Source organism: Leucoraja erinacea, chromosome 6 (genome assembly GCF_028641065.1).
Source record: "Leucoraja erinacea ecotype New England chromosome 6, Leri_hhj_1, whole genome shotgun sequence".
NCBI lineage: Eukaryota > Metazoa > Chordata > Chondrichthyes > Rajiformes > Rajidae > Leucoraja > Leucoraja erinaceus.
In genome coordinates this window covers 71,527,888-71,551,535 of record NC_073382.1, presented here as the reverse complement: position 1 = coordinate 71,551,535, position 23,648 = coordinate 71,527,888, and the positions used below count along the sequence as shown (strand labels likewise).

Here is a 23,648-nt window from a genome sequence, read left to right as displayed (position 1 = left end):
CACAAGGGCCACATCTAACTCCCTCTTAAATATAGCCAATAAACTGGCCTCAACTACCTTCTGTGGCAGAGAATTCCAGAGATGTAGAAGCTGAACACTTAGACAGATCTTTGGATAGGAAGACTTCAGAAAGATAGGGATCAATTCCTGGTGAACAGGAGCAACTCAGAATGCCAACTTTGTCAGGATGGATAAGGTGAGTTGAAGGGTCCACTTCCATGCTGTCTAACTTCATGACCCTGACATTGGGCCCTACATTATGATGGTCTACTGAATTATTGCTAGAACAGAAGACACTTTTGGGGCTTCCCTCTTAAAAAAGACTGGGATTAAAAGATTGATCCAGCTGCACGAAGCTCAGGACCACAGTGGAATCTCCTGCTCCCATGTCAGTATTTCTGATCCGACACCAACATAAGTGCCGGCACTCCCAAGTGGCCCCAGGGTAACCCCAGCTCGCAACAGTGATTCGTAACCTTATCTCAGTGACTTCACCTTCCACCCTGCCAGGCTGCCCATACTGCCGTGGCAGACCCTCAGAAGCCAACAGCCTTCTGCATACTTAGCTGTTCTTGGACGAGCAAATGTGCCTAAACCTGAGCCAAGAAAAACCTGATGGAAACGCTGACTCGCTTTCAAATGGAGGAGAAAAATAAACTTTTTTTAGTTAAGTTGAATTTATTGCTAACTAATGAAGTGGCATATTTTAAACTCTAACAGTTTTGGGTTCCAATATTACTTAAGATTAATATCCAAACATTCACATCCAATAGCCCCAATAATACTGATAGCGTTGACAGCCTTGAGTGCGGGAGCACAGAACTTCAGTGCTTCAGGGCATCAAAGAGCTTCAGTGAATCTCTATGGCTATAGTTTTGTTGGAACAGACCTCATGCTGGAACAAATGACGTGGAATCACAGCACAGGCAGCTTCAGTGCCCTCCATAATGTTTGGGACAAAGATCCATCATTTATTTTTTTGCCTCTAATCCACAATTTGAGATTTGTAATAGAAAAAAAATCACATGTGGTTAAAGTGCACATTGTCAGATTTTAATAAAGGCCATTTTTATACATTTTGGTTTCTTCATGCAGAAATTACAGCAGTGTTTATACACAGTCCACCCATTTCAGGGCACCATGATGTTTGGGACACAGCAATGTCATGTAAATGAAAGTCATCATGTTTAGTATTTTACTGCATATCCTTTGCATGCAATGACTGCTTGAAGTCAATGATTCATGGATATCACCAGTTGCTGGGTGCCTTCTCTGGTGATGCTCTGCCAGGCCTGTATTGCAGTCATCTTTGTTTGTTTGTTTTGGGGGCTAGTCCCCTTCAGTTTTCTATTCAGCATATAAAAGGCATGCTCAATTGGGTTCAGATCGGGTGATTGACTTGGCCACTCAAGAATTTACAATTTTTTAGCTTTGAAAAACTCCTTTGTTGCTTTAACAGTATGTTCAGGATCATTGTCCTACTTGGACAGGTTGGGTGAGTGGGCAGATGCAGTTTGTGGATAAATGTGAGGCTATCCACTTTGGTAGCAAAAACAGGAAGACATATTATTATCTAAATGGTGTCAAGTTGGGAAAAGGGGAAGTACAATGGGATGTGGGAGTCCTTGCACATCAGTCAATTAAAGTAAGCATGCAGGTACAGCAGGCAGTGAAGAAAGTGAATGGCATGTTGGCCTTCTTAAGAGGAATTGAGTATAGGAGCAAATAGGTCCTTCTGCAGTTGTACATGGCCCTAATGAGACCACACCTGGAGTATTGTGTGCAGTTTTGGTCCCCTAATTTAGGAAAGATATTCTTGCTATTGAGGGAGTGCAATGTAGGTTTACAAGGCTAATTCCCAGGATGGCAGGACTGTCATATGCTGAGAGAATGGAGCGGCTGGGTTTGTATACTCTGGAATTTAGGATGAGAGGGGATCTTATTGAAACACATAAGATTATTAAGGTATTGGACACGCTAGAGGCAGGGAACACGTTCCCGATGTTTGGGGGAGTCCAGAACCAGGGGCCACAGTTTAAGACTAAGGGGTAAAAGAGTTGTGAGTCTGTGTAATTCTCTGCCTCTGAGGGCAGTGGAGGCAGGTTCTCTGGATACATTCAAGAGAGAACAAGATAGGGCTCTTAAAGATAGCAGTCAGGGGATATGGGGAGAAGGCAGGAACGGGGTACTGATTGGGGATGATCCGCCATGATCACATTGAATGGTGGTGCTTGCTCGAAAGGCCGAATGGCATACTCCTGCACTGATTGGCTTGCTGTAGAATGAACCACCACCCAATGAGTTTTGATGCATTTGTTTGAATGTGCAGATAGGATGTGTCTATACACTTCAGAATTCATTATGCCACTACCATCAGCAGTTGTATCATATATGAAGATAAGTGAGCCAGTACCATCGGCAGCCTTACATACCCAGGCCATAACACCCCCACCACCATGTTTCACAAATTAGGTGATATGCTTTGGATCTTGGGCAGTTCTTTCTCTCCTACATACTTTGCTCTTGCCATCACTCTGATATAAGTTAATATTCGCCTCATCTGACCACAAGATCTTTTTTCAGAACTGTGGTTGCTCTTTTAAGTACTTCTTGGCAAACTATAACCTGGCCATGCTATTTTTGCAGCTAACCAGTGGTTTGCATCTTGCAGTGTAGCCTCTGTATTTCTGTTCATGAAGTCTTCAACAGACAGTGGTCATTAACAAATCCACACGTGACTCCTGAAGAGTGTTTCTGATCTGTCGGACATGTGTTTGGGGATTTTTCTTAATTATAGAGTGAATTCTTCTGTCATCAGCTGTGGAGATCTTCCTTGGCCTGAAAGTCTCTTTGCGATTAGTAAGCTCACCAGTTCTCTCTTTCTTCTTAATGATGTTCCAAACAGTTGATTTTGGTAAGCCTAAGGTTTCGCTGATGTCTCTAACAGTTTTATTCTTGTTTCTCAGTCTCATAATGTCTTTGACTTTCATCGGCACAACTTTGGTTCTCATGTCGATGAACAGCAATAAAAGTTTCCAAAGGTGATGGAAAGACTAGAGGAAAGACTTGGCGCTGAGAGCTCTCTTATACCTGCATTATGGAAGTATTAAACACACCTGAGCAATTACAAACACCTATGAAGCCATGTGCACCTGTAAAAGTTCCTAACATTATGGTGCCCTGAAATGGGGGGGGACCTATGTATAAACACAGCTGTACTTTCTACATGGTGAAACCAAAATGTATAAAAATACCCTTTAGTAAAATCTGACAATATGCACAATAACCACATGTGATTTTTCCAGTACATATCTCAAATTGTGGAGTACAGAGGTAAATAAATAAATGAAATAAATAAATCAAAGCTGCGTGCTCAGCCCCCTGCTGTACTCACTCTATACCCATGACTGCGTAGCGAACCACAGTGCGAACTCCATCATCAAGTTTGCTGACGACACCACTGTTGTGGGACATATCACTGATGGGGATGAGTCAGAATATAGAAGAGAGATCGAGCAACTGTCCATATGGTGCCAGCGCAATAACCTGGCCCTCAACACCTGCAAAACCAAGGAACTGATTGTGGACTTTGGAAGGAGTAGGAGGGGGACCCACAGCCCCATTTATATCAACGAGTCGATGGTTGAAAGGGTCAAGAACTTCAAATTTCTGGGCGTGCACATCTCTGAAGATCTTTCCTGGTCTGAGAACACTAACACAATTATCAAAAAAGCTCATCATCACCTGTACTTCCTGAGAAGATTACGGAGAGTCGGATTGTCAAGGAAGACTCTCTCTAACCTTTACAGGTGCACAGTCGAGAGCATACTGACCGGTTGCATCGTGGCTTGGTTCGGCAATTTTACTGTTCCAGACAAATGAAGAGCTGGAGTTATCTTTATAGTTTTATGGAAGGATGAGAGGTTATCTTATAAAATTCTTCAGGGATTGGACAGGCTAGATCTAGGAAAAATGTTCCCGATGTTGGGGGAGTCCAGAACCAGGGGTCACTGTTTAGGAATAAGGGGTAGGCCATTTAGGACCGAGGAAAAACATTTTTACCCAGAGAGTTGTGAATCTGTGGAATTCTCGGACACTGAAGGCAGTAGAGACTAATTCACTGGATGTATTCAAGAGGTGGTGAATCTCTGGAATTCTCAGCCACAGAAGGTAGTTGAGGCCAGTTCATTGGCTATATTTAAGAGGGAGTTAGATGTGGCCCTTGTGGCTAAAGGGATCAGGCGGTATGGAGAGAAGGCAGGTACAGGATACTGAGGGATGATCAGCCAGGATCATATTGAATGGCGGTGCAGGCTCGAAGGGCCAAATGGCCTACTCCTGCACCTATTTTCTATGTTTCTAGTTACCAACCGTAATGATAACTGGAGTGAACATAGCATAACCAATAGTCAACAAAAGGAAAACCAGTTACACTGATACTGTATGAAATGAATGATAGCGATGTCATTCAAGACTATCCGCAGTTATAGATTCTAATGCAAATCTTGCAGATAGAAGCACACATAATGTAGTGCACATCAGTGTAAATGGAAACCAAATTAATCTATTTTGTAAATGTGATGTCTGTGTCATTGGCTTCATTCAATTGCTTTAGAAAAAAATTACCTGTCGTAAGAGTTCTTGGTGTTTCAGCCGAAGTCTTTCCTTCTCAAATTGGAGTTGCTGGAGTCTCATCTGTTGCTGTTTGTTGGAACCTGATATTGCTCCCCCTTGTGGGCTATGAGGGCTATGCGGACCCATGGATGATGGTGTTTTGACAGGAGCACTTTGAGTCATTCTCTGTTGGTCCATAGCTGTTAATCAAAAATAAAAGACGACTAATTAAAAAAAAAGCTTAATCTTCAGTGTTACAGCTGTCTTAAGAGCTATACAAACATTCTTGGAAGATTTTACATGCCAGGATTCTCCAAATTCAGTTAAATGCAAATATTGGATGTAGAAGGCAGGTTAATGGGATTAGATGAGGGGACATCATTATTGGCATGGATGAGTTAGACCAAAGGGCTGTATGTCCCTATAATATTAAGAAAACTTTACCATAGCAATCAACAGAGGACTGATACTGATTAGCAAACAATCCAGGGAACTACAGGCCGCAAAGCCTGATGTCAGTGATGCAAAGGATCTACGGGGATTAAGGTGAGAGTTGGCTGATTTGGGATAGTCAGCATGGCTTTGCACATGGGAAATAGTGCCTCAAGAGTTTGCAGGATTGGCGAGAGCAGTACAGCGAATGTCGTCTATATGGACTGGAGTGTTGCCTTTGACAAGGTCCCGCATGGTAGTGTGGAAACACAAGAAACTGCAGATGCTAGGGCCTTAAGCACAAACAAATTGTCAGAGGAACTCAACAGGTCCGGCCACATCTGTGGAGGGAATGGCATTTCAGATGGGCCCTTCAGACCAATTGGACTGGGGTGATGGGGGAAAAAGGAAGTGTAACCTGGAAACTACTTTGGTAGAGAAGAAGCAGGTTGAGACAATGGGTCAACCAGGGCAGTCCTATTTGGGGATTTTAGGAAGGAGATAAAAACGGGCAGTGTAGGACTGGGTTCCACGGTATTATCTTGTCAAAAGCCACTTTCTGTTGCAAGAGATTTCAAGATCCATTTTAAAGGTCATTGAATAGTTTATAATCAGCTGAAAACTAGAATAAATGGGACGCACCTTTGATCAGGGGTTATTGGTAATTCTTATAAGAAGAATGAATCAGTGGATAATTTATGGCCTATTGATATTAGAGAATGAATGGGTTTCACCCCAACAGGGGTCATGACATTAGCAGTGAATAGTTGAACTTTGTCTTGGTGAGAATTAGTTGCCTGGTCTGATAGAAACCGTATACAGAGCCTGACTACAAGAATTCAACAAGCAGGCAGTCAACCAGTGTTCAAGGTATGACACTGGTAGGTTGGCTTTTTTGTTGAAGAGACCAAATTTGATGTTGAAATATTTTTGTTATGAAAAGTCCACTCAGGCTTTTCTTTTGCTGGTGTTTCAATCCTGAAGAAAGTGGACACAGCTTCAACTGTTACAGGAAAGACTTCTATTTAAAAATTGCTATTTCAAAAGATTCTGACTGTTTTGCACGATATAATTTTGGAGATTAGGCAGGAGCCCATTTATCTTGCAACAGTCAAATGCACAATAAGTGGTCATATTATACCAACAACCACAGAATGCTGGCTAATTTCCAACCTTCAATTCTCTGGCTCTGCACATGTTTTTTGTAATTTATATCAGATTGGGGGCAGTTTTTATTTCTTTTCAGCCTCATCTATATTTCCAATCAAAGGATAAACAGTGCCATCTTGCCATTTCTCTGTGAGGAATCAGGTTGAAGAAAATGAAATAAGAAAAAGAACTGAGACTCTGTATGAACTGATTTTCTAGCTATAATTTATGTTGTTCTAGTCTCTAAAGATTCTAATGATTAACACTTGTGTTAAAGTTATTCTCAAAATAAATTTCATGAAAATAAAATCAATTTTCTGAGTATGCTGAACAAATCAGACTTTGACAGTGGAAGAGCAGAAATTATATTTCTTAACACTTTTATATATTTGACAATACAATCACAAGGGACGATACCTTAATAATATTTCAGATGAGAAGAAATTAGTTCAGAGGCTTGCATTTGCTTATCGTCTTTTATGAATATAAAACACCACAAAGTATCATACAAAAATAACATTAGAAACTCAGAAGCTAATTTTCCCACTAAAAGCACCTAAAATTAAGAATGAGCGTAATCAAATAACCCATTATTGTGAAGAATATATATTGGATATACCCGATGTTCTTTGAAAAAAAAAGTAATCAGTATGCTGAAGAGAAAAGTTTTAAGGCAACAGAATCATTCATCATTTATTTTATTCTGCCCAGGTTAAAACATCCATGGATAGTGGATAACAGTATGGCAAGTTATTTGTTTTAGTATCACTACTTTTGCTGCGAGTTTAATAACAAGTTCTGTATTGTTCAAGGCCAGATTCAATCAATAGGCAGAAGTCAGTAAAAGTTAGTAAGTGTACAAATAGAAAAGCAACAGGATTAAGTCATTCAGCCATTTAAGCTACCTCCACCATTTAATTACATCATGCTTGCCAAAAACTCAACTCTAGCTATCCATCGATCAATCTTGGTTCCATACCAGTTAAATCTCCTGGGCAGCAGAATAACCGATAAAGATTGGTTAAAACATTTAATTGAAATAATGCACTGCGTTTAGTGTTGGAGGGTTCCACAAGTCTTAACTCAATGGGTAGATGCACAAGTCTAAACTAAATTTAAGTCCCTTGGTCTAAGGTTATCTTATTAATGGACAGAGGGCAGTGGAGGCCAAATCACTGGATGGATGTAAGAGAGAGTTATATAGAGCTCTAGGGGCTAGTGGAATCAAGGGTTATGGGGAGAAGGCAGGCACAGGTTATTGATTGGGGCCGATCAGCCATGATCACAATGATCACAAAGGGCCTCCTTCTGCACCTATGTTCTATGTTTCAATGACAATATAATTCATGGGGCAGATCTCCATCTGCCCCATTCCTTTTTACCGTCATTTTCCTAGAAAATACAGTCATGCTTTGTGTAACCATTTTTAATTTAACATCTGGAGATCTGGTAACATTCTGGTGAATCCACACTGTATTCTTTCAAGGACAATATTTCTTTAAGGTATCGCCCCAGGACTGACCGTAATTAGAGGAGGAATATAAATAAACAAAAGCACAGAGATAATGTAAAACTCTGGAACTGATCAAGATAAATCAGTTGAAATCTTACAGACAGACCAAGATTGACAAGATTTTTTGGAAATAAAAATCAAGGAATTATACAAGTCTGGCAATTGGATTTGGGTATTAATGATCAAACCACTTAACTGGCTAATTCTGCACTTCTGTTCCTGATTTCAGAAAAACTTTATTTCTTTTGAAGTTTAAAATGCAGTTTCATTCAATGTAGGCACAGGCATACATCTGGTAATAGTACTCAATACAATGGGCACAAAGATTGTCGCAGCCCCCCCACCTCTCCCCGCCCACTATACATCTTGCGACTTGTGGAACTGCTGTGCATTTCACATCAATTTCAATCTCTAGTGGTCTAAGATTATTTTCTGAGTACAAGCAGAAAAACCCTTGTGTAAGCAACGGGTTATACAAGCGTTTCATTCCCGCGGTATCCACAAGCCAAAGTCAAAATCACCGGCATCCAAGAGTCATAAGCTTGAGAAATGTTTTAAACAAATTTGCAAGAATTTCCATGAAGTTGAATCGGGTCATTCATAACCCTCTAATTAGATGATCATACAGCATAAAAGAATAAGCAGGTAATTCTGGGACGATTCAACCATGCGAATGGCAATGTTTCTGGGATACCCATTCTATCTATATGTATATCTATAGTCAGTATAAAATACAAAGAGTCTTCCTATTGTTTGTGTTTGTGCCCACCATCTGTCTCCGTGTCAATTTTCCTATCATCTTCCAAAGGCTAGGCCACGGCCTTCCCATTTTCACACATCCTACTCACATTTTTCCTGCGATGGCGATTAACATCTTCCCGTCGCATACCCACCTATATTTCCAAAGTTATTAATCCTTATAATTTAAAATACAGCACGATCTCTTCAAACTCACCCACTTTGGAAAACAAAATCCGAGTGATGTCACAATTCACCCGCATGGCAGGACGGGACGGGACGGGACTCTGCAAGGGAGGGGCACCAGCGCTCACGGTGAACAAGGAGCGGCAGCGGCTGCAGGCCCCGACGCCCAACCGCAACCTGGTGGGGAGGGTGGTGCTGCAGGCCGAGCCCGGGGACAGGGCCTGTGCTGGAGCCGAGCCTGGTGCTGGTGCTGGAGCTGGAGTGAGGACCGAGCCCGGGGCTTGGGATGGCGCAGTGACCGGGGTCGAGAAAGAAGCCGCCGCTGGAACCAAGGACGAGCCTGGGTCCGGGGTCAGAGACGAGCCCAGAGATGAAGTCGGGGCCTGCACTGGAGCCCAGGCGGCGGCCGAGCTGATGGCTACAACCAGGGCCAGGCCAAGTACAAGAACCAGGCCGAGTTCCAGGCCCTGGCAATGCTCAAAACCTGGGTAAGTGCTGGGGCAGGGAATGGGAGTGAGAAGAGAGTACCTAACATACATTTTATAAGCTAAGATAGATGGAGATTTAAACATTGGATGATTAAAAAAACGTCATGTTTCCTTTTGCTAAAAGTGATAAATAAAGAAAACAAGATTACTTTATTCCTCTCCACCCACAGACTTCCCAAATTTGGGCGAGGTTCAGTGATTCCCTGCCCCTCCCTTCACAAATCAGAAGGTTGCAGGTTCAAACATAACACCAGAACACACAATCAGGGAATACTATATTTTCAAATTTGCTGTACATTGAATTGGACTTTTAACCAAGGCTGGACCCGCCCATTTTAATTATAGATAAGATCCAATGGCAATATTCAGAGATAATCCTGGGCCTGGCTAAATGAATCACAATGTTACAAAAACGTTCTAGCATGTTATCATGTTCCCTTTGTAAGGCTATCTAATATTATCTATCTATAGTACTAAAAGTCTGATCTTGACCACTTCCTGTTGTTCTGTATATTAATTTTAGAAAAAACGCTGCCACTTACGGCTGTGATTTTTGGCCATCTTACTCAGAGGCCTCCTCTGCTGCGGCAGAACAAGAGGATTTTTCCCATCGATGAAAAATAAAAGTTATTAGTGTTTAAAAAATATTGAGATTCTCTCTCCTGCAAACCACACCCCTTCCGGAGGGACTATAAAACCCAGAAGTGTTGAGTGCCTCAGTCAGTCTCTGCAAGATGGGGGAGTGAGAGGGTCACGTCTCTCTGTCTGAGCTGTGAATAACACTGAACACGTCTACTAAATTGTGGGTGGTTTTAATGACCTGTCAGTGACCTTAATGTGGTTTGAAAATATAGTTTGGAAATGCTAAAGCTGTGTTGCCTTTGGTTTGGAAATGCTAAAGCTGTGTTACCTTTGGTTTGGAAATGCTGAACCTGTGTTGCCTTTGGTTTGGAAATGCTAAAGCTGTGTTGCCTAATTAAAGTTGCCTTGCCTTCTATATAATTAAAAGTCTAATCTTGACCACTTCCTGTTTGCTCTTTATATTGATTTTAGAATAAACACTACCACATATGGCTGTGATTTTTGGCCATCTTACTCGGAGTCCCCCTCCACTCATCAGGTGCTGAGGATTTTTCCCCATCGTTGAAAAATAAAAGATATTAGTGTTTTAAAAATGTTGAGACTCTCTGTCAATCAGGCCATGAAGGCCACACCTCTTCTGGTAGGATTGGGGAGGGACTATAAAACCCATAAGTGTGGGCGTGGCTCAGTCTCTGCAAGATAGAGGAGGGAGAGGTAACGACTCGCTGTCTTTAGTGGCCTTGCACCCTGCTTGAAGTGGTAAGAAACTGCACTTGAATTTGGTGGCCTTGCACCCTGTTTGAAATGGAATTTCAAGGAATAGCCGTGAGTCAACTGGCAGCCCACCAGCCGAGTGAGCTACCAACACAACAGGCTTGAGTGACTGAGCTGGCAGCCCAAGAATCCATTCTGCCCAAAATGTCCATACGAGCCCTCTGGAAACCAGTCCCTTCAGCCCACAACACCCATACTAGCGCTCCCCCCCACCCCACCCCACTGGCCACTAATATTGGAATTGGTGGAGAAATGGAATATTGCATTGAGGGAACCAGCCGTGTGATGCAGGGACCCAACGGGTCCCACTTAGTCTAGTACGTATTAAAACTTATCTTGTATGTGTTTGGATCTCAATGTCTTTACATCTTCGAGAGAAAACTACGCGGTATCGATAACATTTTTACATATTCTGGTTGACATTTTTCCCCTCATGGCCGGGATCACCTTATCTGAACATTTCATGCTTTATTTCTCGACTTATTACTGAAAATGTTTCAAAATATCCAAAGACTTTGAATTTAAAATGATGAGCTTTCGCAGATGATGTCACAATGGGTCTGCTCGGTGCCGTCTCATTCACAGAATCTTCCATGTGCTTCGAGTGATGTCACCCCTCCCACCCCCAGGTTATTCAAATGATGCCAAAGTCGCCGTCCTCGGGTCGACGCTCACCCACTGCCTCGCTCGGGTCCATGCTCGCCTGCAGCCTCGCTCGGGTCCGGCGCCTGGTGGGGAGGCTGCTGCCATGGGCCGAGCCCGGCTTGACGCCTGCCCGCGGCCTCTCTTGGGTCCGTCACCTGGTGGGTAGGCTGCTGCTCTACAACCTGGGTAGGTACTGCCTCTGCCCCCCCCTCCCTCTCTCTAGGGTGTGGTAAGTATTGGGACCTATGGGTGAGTGGTAGAGTATTGCGTTCGGGAACGAGCCCTCCCTGTGATGCTGCACGCCCCAGCTACCCGTCAATCTCTACCCCCCCCCCCCCCCCTCTCTGCTCTGCTCCCCCCCCCCCTCTCTGCTCCCCCCCTCCCCCTCTCCCCCCCCTCTCCCCCCCTCCACCCCACCTCCCTCTCTAGCCGTGCCTGCACAGTTTGGGGCTGTGGATGGGGGTAAATGGAACAAGCTGTATAGGTTCCACTTGGTCTGTTATTACTTAAAACCTCCCGTTAAAAAAACAACAACATCCAATTGTAATTCCATATTGCTACCAAGGGTGGGACTTACAATTTGAGAGCAGGGATTTAACCAGGGATCTTTCTAGGCTGTGCTGTAATGTGTTATACTATGTCTTCTTGCAGTTTTCACACCTTTTTTGTATTGCACTGAATGATAAGACACAGGAGTCTAGTGCTGCCATCTTTTGACAGATTGAATTTGGGTGCTGGAGAGTATGAATGTAATAATCCAATCTAATTCACTTCAACGATTTTGGTTGCTGCAGATTGATATCTGGTAGAAGTAACAAAGGCTAAAATCCAATGGATATGTTTGCGGCGACAGCAATCAAAGCTGTTCAGATTAATCAATGCCAACGTAACAATGCCATTTAGGGATTCCAAATCCCTTATGATTTCCCATCTCGTTTTGTAGTTTTAGATGTACCTTACAAACTACCATCTCCTTTATAATATTTACTACTGGTCCCAGTGAATTATCCATTAAATGCTTCCATGTCATTTTGTCATCGTCAAGTCATTTACTCTCTTTAGGACTCTTATTTGCATCTGTCCATATAACTGCCATGAAAGTATTTCTTTACATATGCCGATCCATTTCTATTCACTTCATACATAATGTATTAAATTTAATCTGCAAACTATATCTTATCAGTTCCAGATCATCTACGTATGATGTGTATAGCAATAACTCCTGCTCGGTGCATATAAACACATAGAAAATCCCTTCAGAAACATATTTCACTTTGCTTGTCTGATGAATTACTAATTATATTGTGGAATAGATTATCTTGATGGAAGATATTAATTACACACCACTTTCCTGACAAATTGTGCAAATATCAAATGCAATAAAACACATCTGTTTTACAACCTTGAATCTGCGTCTGAGAGCAGAGGTTATAGAAATTATTAAAAATCATGTATGATGCTCGAGCTTTGATCAGAAAAACAACCAATGGTCGAAAAATTAAGATTTAAACAGTTCCAACAAATATTAACCTTGCACGCTACCATTGTGAAGCAAATTTGTGGTGCTATTTTTATAATGAGCCTCAACTTCCTAGATTAGGCTTTTTATATCAACTGACCCCCAGCACTAATATTGTTGGTGCTGTGCACCAGCAATCAATTATTTATATACACAACGTGCCATACACTAATGTGGAATAACATATTCACTCATTAACTCAATATTAGATCACTTTACTATTCAATTTTTCAAATTTGCAAGAGCAGAAAAATGCTAAATCCTCAAAAAGAAATAAAATACAAAGCTATAAAGGTTGCAAATTGATGCAACATATTTATCTTCTCTGCTCCAATAGTTTCCCAACTGCATGTTAGTGACACAATTTATTATGTAGTCATGCACGACCAGTTACAAAAATATTAAAATAAGCGAATTAGACTATTGTATTTACCACTATGTTTTGGATACAAATGGCAGAACTAATTACAATGTTTCCTTCAATTCATTGGCTATAAAATGTACGAGGCCAAAAACCAGACTATTGTGGTTTTCTACAGACCGCCAGAAAAGCAGATACTTCCTCATTTTCTTCAGCAACTGCCCTAACGAACTGATGTTTCCATTCACCGTTACATAAAGGATTAGGAACATATCCACTTTTGCATATCCTCACGCATCCTCCTGAAACAACATACTTGAACCCAAAGACATCTTTACAGGTTCTGTACTCTCCTCTAATGCTTATAGATTGCTGCATATTATTGCAGTGCGTCCAATACGTTACAGCAGTAGCTTAGTAATTTCCATAAGCATTAAAGCAGGCATTTGAGATGTTCAGGGGTGGTCTAAAACGTCTTCTTGATTGTGTTCATTTTTACAGTTCTATTCCACCAAACTCAATACAATTGATGTAAAAACTTCACAGAATGCCAAACATTTAAAAAAAAAACAGCTCAAATTTACTTTGTGATCTTCTGAGCAGGTTTTGAATGCAGATTATTGCAAACCATTGTCCACAGACTGCAAAGGCCCCATAGTGAACTAAGCACGACTGGGAGTTTCTACTAACTGCACCCATTTATTGCTCTTCAAAGATACTTTAAAAAGTAAATGAGTTTATTCTGGCTACAAGGACAATAAAATATACTTTCATACAACAAAACTACTCCACAAATACAAGCAGAACCTTGTTCCATTTTTTGTTAAACAGGGATTTCAGTAATTTAAATTCAACTTATCCTGGTGGTTTGGCATTGATTAAAGAATGCTTACTTTTTTGTGAAAAATAACTAACACAAATTTTCTGGTTATTATTCTCAAGACCGATCTTAAAATGATTTTTTTTTAAATAAATCAAAAATGTAATCATTTTAAATACTCTCCAATTGTATCAGTTAGACAGATTTTGTTTGGCAGGAGGCAAATACAGTGCCCTCCATAATGTTTGGGATAAGGAACCATCATTTATTTATTTGCCTCTGTACTCCACAATTTGGTAAGAGAAAAATCACATGCGGTTAAAGTGTACATTGTCCGATTTTAATAAAGGCCATTTTTATACATTTTGGTTTCACCATGTAGAAATTACAGCAGTTTTTTTTACACAGTCCCCCACATTTCAGGGCACCATAATGTTTGGGACACAGCAATGTCATGTAAATGAAGGTAGTCATGTTTAGTATTTTATTGCATACCCTTTGCATGCAATGATTGCTTGAAGTCTGCGATTCATGGACATTACCAGTTGCTGGGTGTCTTAGCTTATGCTTGTTTTGGGGGCTAGTCCCCTTCAGTTTTCTTTTCAGCATATAAAAGGCATGCTCAATTGGTTTCAGATCGGGTGATTGACTCGGCCACTCAAGAATTTACCATTTCTTTTGGTTTGAAAAACTCCTTTGTTGTTTTAGCAGTATGTTTGGGATCATTGTCTTGCTATAGAATGAACCGCTGGCCAATGAGTTTTGAGGCATTTGTTTGAACGAGCAGATAAGATGTGTCTTTACACTTCAGAATTGATTATGCTACTACCATCAGCAGTTGTATCATCAATGAAGATAAGTGAGCCAGTATCTTCAGCAGCCACACATGCCCAGGCCATAACACCCCCACCATCGTGTTTCACAGATGAGGTAGTATGCTTTGGATCTTGGGCAGTTCCTTCACTCCTCCATACTTTGCTCTTGCCATCACTCTGATATAAGTTAATTTTTGTCTCATCTGCCCACAAGACCTTTTTCCAGAACTGTGGTTGCTCTTTTAAGTACTTGGCAAACTATAACTTGACCATCCTATTTTTGCAACTAACCAGTGGTTTGCATCTTGCAGTGTAGCCTCTGTATTTCTATTCATGAAGTCTTCAACAGACAGTGGTCATTGACAAATCAAAACCCGACTCCTGAAGAGTGTTTCTGATCTGTCGGACAGCTGTGGAGATCTTCCTTGACCTGCCAGTCCCATTGCGATTAGTAAGCTCACCAGTGCTCTCTTTCTTCTTAATTATGTTCCAAACAGTTTATTTTTGTAAGCCTAAGGTTTGGCTGATGTCTCTAACAGTTTTATTCTTGTTTCTCAGTCTCATAATGGCTTATTTGACTTTCATTGGCACAACTTTGGTCTTCATGTTGATAAACAGCAATAAAAGTTTCCAAAGGTGATCGAAAGACTGGAGGAAAGACTAGGCGCAGAGAGCTCTCTTATACCTGCATAAAGGAGGCATTTAAACACACCTGAGCAATTTCAAAGACCTGTGAACCCATGTGTCCCAAACATTATGGTTCCCTGAAATGGGGGGGGACTATGTATAAACACAGCTGTAATTTCTACATGATGAAACAAAAATGTGTAAAAATTACCTTTAAATTAATCTGACGATGTGCACTTTAACCACATGTGATTTTTTTCTATTACAAATCTCAAATTGTGTAGTACAGAGGCAAATAAATAAATGTTTGGCCCAAACATTATGGAGAGCACTGTAAGTAGAAATTCAAAGGTATGGGGGGGAATGGCTGCGATTTGTGCTGGAATCACCAAGCCCAAACTGGGAATGAATATCCTGGTCCGCAAAATTAATTTATAATGTTACATAACATCTTCAGTGCAGGAATAACAATGACAACATGACTGCATATGTTGTACTGTGGGAAATATTATGGTCTTAATTCAGCAATGCAGAAGCAATGTTTTTCTGGCTTAATGTTTTTGAAATCCAATAAAGGTTAACCAGATAATTAAAGAAAGGATGTTGAGCTCAATTCTCTCACCTACAAACAAGGGATGTATTGTTCACCCAGAATCACCATTATTTCACTTAGTAATGATGGACACAAAAAACCATACTGGCTGCACAAAGTGTGCTCGGGCTGCCAATGAAGGTGAGCAACTTATAAAAAATATGTTCTTGGCTTGCAGAACAAAATAAATGAAAACCACAATATAATGTCCCTGACCTCGCATGCGAGGGGGAAACGCTTTCAAGTTCAATACAACCAACAGCTTGTCTCTATTTAGCCTTGTTTAGATCTATTCTCCCCCAGCATACATGCTTCCCCCTTTCGTTTTGCCTTCAGTTACACTTGAGCTCTTTGACTCAAAAGGCCTGGAAGAGATTAAGTATCCGACCGCAAAAAAAGTCCTGGCACAGACTCAAGTCTGTCTGGGATAGCTTGGCTGCACTTGACGCAAACTCACAAGTGGTGGGCCCACACTGGGAAACCTGAAATGAAAGACTGCAGTCTGAACACACCAATGGGCCATATAGCAGCTCTCTGAAGCAACAGCAACACAAAGTAAATTATATCTTTCCTTCACCATAATTTTCCAAAGTTGCTATTAAACCCTAAGATTATAACATACAACGCGGGTAAAAGCAACAATGACCAATACTTGTTTTTTTTCTTGTTGAATCAAAGCCAAGCAATTGCTAAAAAATAAAATGGGTATTAATGTAATGTATTAATTACTTTGAAATTATTACCAGCTTATCTTTAAAAAGGCAAATATCTGTTAGTGAGATATAAAGCATACACGGTTGTGGTTATTACAAGCCTCGGAACTCTGGCAAAAAAAGAGTTAAAGTTGCTCCCCACTTTGGGGCCCATAGTGGTCGTTAGGTCAACACTTGTAAAGCTTCAAAGAGTTTATCTCCTCCCAGCTTGACCTGCTCAGTGATCTGCACATTGTTTTGATTTAGCTCTCGCCAGTCAGAGACTAGCACAACAAAATACTGCAATCTGCTCAGTTAAAAAATCTCCACAAGGAATACTACTAAGTTTGGCTCGACAGCTTAAAAAAACAAGTCAAGCATTACCTGTAGCAAAGGCTCACTTACCATAGCGAGGATCAAGCCTTGGGTCCAACCAAGATGTGGTCTTGTTTTTGTGGTTTATGTAGTAAATCTCCCCATCTGGGGTTATGCCTTGCTCCCAGCCATCGGGAAGTGGGCCTGAACACAAAGTAAAGGAATTTACGGTGGGCTGCTAAGCAGAGTGAAATATTGCAAGCTCAACAATTACATGACCACTAGAAAATAATATTTTAAAAACCCTCCCAAAAAAATGGTTTATACAAATGAAAATAAATCAAAAAGTATAGCTAGATAAATCTTTTGAGTTGTGTATTTAGGCAAAGATCCTGCACACAACAGTATAGGGCAATTATTAGAATTGCTATACTATATTACTATAATCTTGTTGGAATTAACCCAGATATAGCTTTGAGACTTGCAATATTCTATTCCGATGCAGCCGTTGAATGAGCCCCATGGACTGAGCCAAACTAGGGTTCAAATATTCCTCATTTAATTTGCAAACGAGGTCAAAGTCTTAATCCAGTTGTAATTAGGGGAAAGAAAACTGATGACTGTAAAGCCTCAATGTCAAACGTTATCCTTTTAAGAGACACAACACAATACTGCATTGTTTCAAAGTAGTAGAAATGTCCCATCCCATTTAATTCTTATCCATGGGGAACTGTCATCTTAGTTGACAAAGTATGTCAATGAACCAAATGGAACTCAGTGGGACCCAGAGCAACTTGGAAAGGGAGGCGGGGGGAGGGGGGGGGGAAGGGCAAACAAAAATAAAAGCTGGAAGTCCACAAAGGAAGCGTTACGCAAAATTGTTGTAGTAGCTTGGAACCCTGCCAAACTGTTAAATAACCACCGTCTCGGTTTTAGTTGGTGAGGGAAAAAAAATTGTAAAGAGCAAAGTTTTTTCCAAAAAGAAAAACATGAATCAGAAATTGCTTGAACACAGCTCAGATTTTTTTTAAGGCTTCACAAATAGAATTTGTTTGATTCAGTTAAGTTATCCGGCCTGCAAATTTAAGCTCCAGTACTTGCACGAACAATTTAATTCCTTTTTACACAATGATTTCCTGTTTAACATCCTCGGGATAGTAAAATTATGTCATGTTTTAAAAGTGTATAAAAGAATATAATTTACCTAACAGTACCAAAAACGTGGCAATTAGTTCTGCAAATCTAGAATTTACATGTACAATGATACATGCTCTCAACATGTTAGTATGTTTATTCAGCCGACCAATAGTTGGAGAAAGTATATTATCATATATTTGCCTAAATAGCTATAAAATATGAATGTCATTAATAAAATCCACACCATTGCATTTGAAATTGCATATGATGGGGTGGTGAGAGTGCGAGACTGAGGACAGATATTTAATATCTACCCCTTGACTCCCATATAGAAATAGGCGAACATGGAAGACATCGATCAACAGAAATTATGAAGTTCGTAAAATAAAAAATTGAAAAAAAAAATTGTTTTAATACAAGAATGGGGAGCAAGGAGTGAGGTGGGAAATTATTATGATTATAAAACAGTCGTACATGGACATACAGTGCCACAATGTGATGTTACACGCACCAATAATGTTAAAGGTGTTCAACTGGTCAATCATTCAAAAAAAAAAATCTGGTTTCAGAAATCTGATTGAATTGCATGTTAGAAATTTACATTTGGTCTTCTGTAAATCAACCTTGGAAGTGGTTTTGCCTGCAGGGTTTTCACCGAAGCAGAACTAACACTGTAAACAGAAGACTTTATACATCATTGATTCTACAGCAAGCTACCCTGGCTGCAAGTGGTTAGTGCAGCAATTTGTGTGCAAAAGCTCACCATTCTCTTTTATATTGCTGAATGACCAATCACAAGGAACCACACTTCTCAATTTATTGCATAATGTTGAAGAATTAAATAAAGTAATACATAATTAAATCAAGAAAAACATTTGATCAAAAACTAAACGAACCATAAAAAACTGACCAACACAATCAGCAAGTCAATCTGATTCAATATCTGAAATCAGGAATTTGTGACTCAAAAAGGATGTATTTGTTATAATCATAAGGTCATCAGGAGTAGGAGTAGAATTAGGCCATTCGGCCCACCATTCAATCATGGCTGATCTATCTCTCCCTCCTAACCACATTCTCCTCCCTTCTCCCCATTACCTCTGACACCTGTACTAATCAAGAATCTATACATCTTTGCCTCAAAAATATACACTAACTTGACCTCCACAGCATTCTATGGCAAAGAATTCCACAGATTCAACACCCCCTGACTAAATAAATTTCTCCTCATCTCCTTCCTAAAAGAACATCCTTTAATTTTGAGGCTATGACCTCTATAGACAATAGGTGCAGGAGCAGGCCATTAGGCCCTTCGAGCCAGCACCGCCATTCAATGTGATCATGGCTGATCATCCACAATCAGTACCCCGTTCCGGCCTTCTCCCCATATCCCTTGACTCCACTATTTTTAAGAGCCCTATCTAGCACTCTTTTGAAAGCATCCAGAGAACCTGCCTCTCATCCTTCTAAACTCCAGAGTGTACAAGCCCAGCCGCTCCATTCTCTCAGCATATGACAGTCCCGCCACCCCAGGAATTAACCTTGTAAACCCACGCTGCACTCCCCCAATAGCAAGAATGTTGCTCCTCAAATTAGGGGACCAAAACTGCACACAATACTCCAGGTGTGGTCTCACGAGGGCTCTGTACAACTGCAGAATGACCTCTTTGCTCCAATATTCAATTCCTCGTGTTATAAAGGCCAACATGCCATTCGCTTTCTTCACTACCTACTATACCTGCATGCTTACTTTCATAGACTGATGTACGAGGACCCCCAGATCCCGTTGGACTTCCCCTTTTCCCAACGATGCCATTTAGATAGTAATCTGCCTTCCTGTTTTTGCTACCAAAGTGTAAAACCTCACATTTATCCGCATTAAACTTCATCTGCCATGCATCTGCCCACTCCCGCAACCTGTCCCAAGTCACACTGCATTCTCATAGCATTCTCCTCACAGTTCACACTGCCACCCAGCTTTGTGTCATCTGCAACTTTGCTAATGTTACTTTGAATCCCTTCATCCAAATCATTGATGTATATTGTAAATAGCTGCGGTCCCAGCACCGAGCCTTGTGGTTCCCCACTAGTCACTGCCTGCCATTCTGAAAGGGACCCGTTAATCCCTACTCTTTGTTTCCTGTCTGCCAACCACTTCTCTATCCATGTCAGCACTCTACCACCATACAAGGTGTTTTAATCAGCAAATTGAAAATTGGCACTAATGAAAATTGGTAAGGATCATCAATAAAGTGGCCATCTCTAATTAATAAGAGTGTACCTATCTCTGAAGCACACAAATATGCAAAAAACCTGTGCATGTACTTTACTTGCTAATTTCAAATCTTTTTGTATAAAAAAAACACTGCTTTCACAGTGACTAGTGGGGTGCCGCAAGGCTCAGTGCTGGGACCCCAGTTATTTACAATATATATTGATGATTTAGACACAGGAATTGAATGTAACATCTCCAAGTTTGTGGATGATACAAAGCTGGGTGGCAATGCAAGTTGCACGGAGGATGCTATGAGACTGCCGGGTGACTTGGATAGGTTGTGTGAGTGGGTAGATGCAGTATGTGGATAAATGTGAGGTTATCCACTTTGGTGGCAAGAACAAGACGGTAGATTATTATCTGAATGGTGTCAGATTAGGAAAAGGGGAGGTGCAACGAGACCTGGGTGTGCTTGTACATCAGTCACTAAAAGTAAGCATCCAGGTACAGCAGACAGTGAAGAAAGCTAATGGCATGTTGGCCTTCATAGCGAGGATTTGAGTATAGGAACAAGAAGGTCCTACTGCAGTTGTACAAGGCCCTGGTGAAACCACAACTGGAATATTGTGTGCAGTTTTGGTCTCCTAATTTGAGGAAGGACATTCTTGCTATTGAGGGAGTACAGCGTAGGTTCACCAGGTTAATTCCCAGGATGGCAGGACTGACATTTGATGAAAGAATGGATCGATTGGGCGTATATTCACTGGAATTTAAAAGGATAAGAGGATATCTTATAGAAACATTAAACATTCTTAAGGGATTGGACAGGCTAGATGCAGGAAAAATGTTCCCGTTGTTGGGAGAGTCTAGTCCAGGAATCACAGTTTAAGAATAAGGGGTAGATCATTTAGGACTGAGATGAGAAATAACTTTTTCACCCAGAGAGTTGTGAATCTGTGGAATTCTCTGCGATAGAACGCAGCGGAGGTCAATTCATTGGATGTTTTCAAGAGAAACTTAGATTTAGCTCTTAGGGCTATGAGATGGCGGGATATGAGGAGAATGCAGGAACGGGGTACTGATTTAGGATGATCAGCCATATTGAATGGCAGTGCTGGCTCGAAGAGCCGAATGGCCTACTCCTGCACCTATTTTCTATGTTCTATTTTCTATGTTTCTGTGTGTCAATCAACTCCAAGCTATTTTATCATTTGCCTTGCAAATGTGTCATTTCTCTTGAATCAAACCACAAGCTTTACATTTTGTCAAGTTGAATCCGCAAGCCATGCAATGTGTTGTAGGACATCATAATTAAATACCTCCAGTTAATGTTCAGATAGTGTGCAACAAACAGGTACAGCACGCAGTGAAGAAAACGAATGGCATGTTGGCCTTCATAACATGAGGAGTTAAGTATAGGAGCAAAGAGGTCCTCCTGCAGTTGTACAGTGTCCTAGTGAGACCTCACCTGGAGTATTGCGTGCACTTTTGGTCTCCAAACTTGAGGAAGGACATTTTTGCTATTGAGGGAGTGCAGCGTAGGTTTACAAGGTTAATTCCCGAGTTAATTTCCTTAAACTGTGACCCCTTGTTCTGGACTTCCCCAACATCGGGAACAATCTTCCTGCATCTAGCCTGTCCAACCCCTTAAGAATTTTGTAAGTTTCTATAAGATCCCCCCTCAGTCTTCTAAATTCAAGCGAGTACAAGCCGAGTCTATCCAGTCTTTCTTCATATGAAAGTCCTGACATCCCAGGAATCAGTCTGGTGAACCTTCTCTGTACACCCTCTGTGGGAAGAATGTATTTTTGTCAGATTAGGAGACCAAAATTGTACGCAATACTCCAGGTGTGGTCTCACAAAGACCCTGTACAACTGCAGTAGAACCTCCCTGCTCCTATATTCAAATCCTATTGCTATGAATGCTAACATACCATTCGCTTTCTTCACTGCCTGCTGCAGTGGATAACCAAAGTGGATAACCTCACATTTATCCACATTATACTGCATCTGCCATGCATTTGCCCACTCACCCAGCCTATCCTTCACCTTGCAGCCTCCTAGCATCCTCCTCACAGCTAACGCTGCCCCCCCCCAGCTTCGTGTCATCCGCAAACTTGGAGATGTTGCATTCAATTCCCTCATCCAAATCATTAATATATATTGTAAATAGCTGGGGTCCCAGCACTGAGCCTTGCGGTACCCCACTAGTCACTGCCTGCCATTGTGAAAAGGATCCGTTTACTCCTACTCTTTGCTTCCTGTCTGCCAGCCAGTTCTCTATCCACAGCAATACTCAACTCCCAATACCATGTGCTTTAAGTTTGCATACTAATCTCTTATGTGGGACGTTGTCAAAAACCTTCTGAAAGTCCAGATATAACACATTCACTGGTTCTCCCTTATCCACTTTACTAGTTACATCCTCGAAAAATTCTATAAGATTCGTCAGACATGATTTACCTTTCATAAATCCATGCTGACTTTGCCCTATGATTTCACCACTATCCAAATGTGCTGCTATCCCATCTTTAATAACTGACTCTAGGAGTTTCCCCACTACCGATGTTAGACTAACTGGTCTGTAATTCCCCGTTTTCTCTCTCCCTCCCTTTTTAAAAAGTGGGGTTACATTAGCTACCCTCCAATCCTCAGGAACTACTCCAGAATCTAAAGAGTTTTGAAAAAATATCACTAATGCATCCACTATTTCTGCAGCTACTTCCTTAAGTACTCTGGGATGCAGCCTGTCTGGCCCTGGGGATTTATCGGCCTTTAATCCATTCAATTTACCTAACACCACATCCCGGCTAACCTGGATTTCACTCAGTTCTTCCATCTCATTTGACCCCAGGTCCCCTGCTATTTCCCGCAGATTATTTATGTCTTCCTTAGTGAAGACGGAACCAAAGTAGTTATTCAATTGGTCTGCCATGTCCTTGTTCCCCATGATCAATTCACCCGTTTCCTACTGCAAGGGACCTACATTTGTTTTAACTAATCTTTTTCTCTTCACATATCTATAAAAACCTTTGCAGTCAGTTATTATGTTCCCTGTTTTCTTTCATAATCTATTTTCCCTTCCCTAATTAAGCCCTTTGTCCTCCTCTGCTGGACTCTGAATTTCTCCCAGTCCTCTGGTAGGCTGCTTTTTCTGGCTAATTTGTATGCTTCATCTTTTGATTTGATACTATCCCCGATTTCTCTTGTTATCCATGGATGCACTACCTTCCCTGATTTATTCTTTTGCCAAACTGGGATGAACAATTGTTGTAGTTCATCCATGCAGTCTTTAAATGCCTTCCATTGCATATCCACCGTCAACCCTTTAAGAATCAACTGCCAGTCTATCTTAGCCAATTCACGTCTCATACCCTCAAAGTTACATTTCTTTATGTTCAGGAGCCTTGTTTCTGAATTAACAATGTTACTCT

The 23,648-nt window shown here is 41.1% G+C and overlaps 1 protein-coding gene across 2 annotated transcripts in view; it reads right to left on the bottom strand.

The window, feature by feature from the left end:
* Nucleotides 1-23,648, bottom strand: part of yap1 (Yes1 associated transcriptional regulator) — a 105,653-nt gene that overhangs the window by 9,130 nt on the left and 72,875 nt on the right. The window contains exons 3-4 of one of the 2 annotated variants that reach the window (XM_055637362.1): nt 16,953-17,066; nt 4,627-4,814 (exon numbers count right to left, since the gene is read on the bottom strand). In XM_055637362.1, the coding sequence (XP_055493337.1) occupies nt 4,627-4,814; nt 16,953-17,066 (302 nt within the window). The remainder of the gene's footprint in view (nt 1-4,626; nt 4,815-16,952; nt 17,067-23,648) is intronic. The other variant, XM_055637363.1, reaches the window with a different exon arrangement.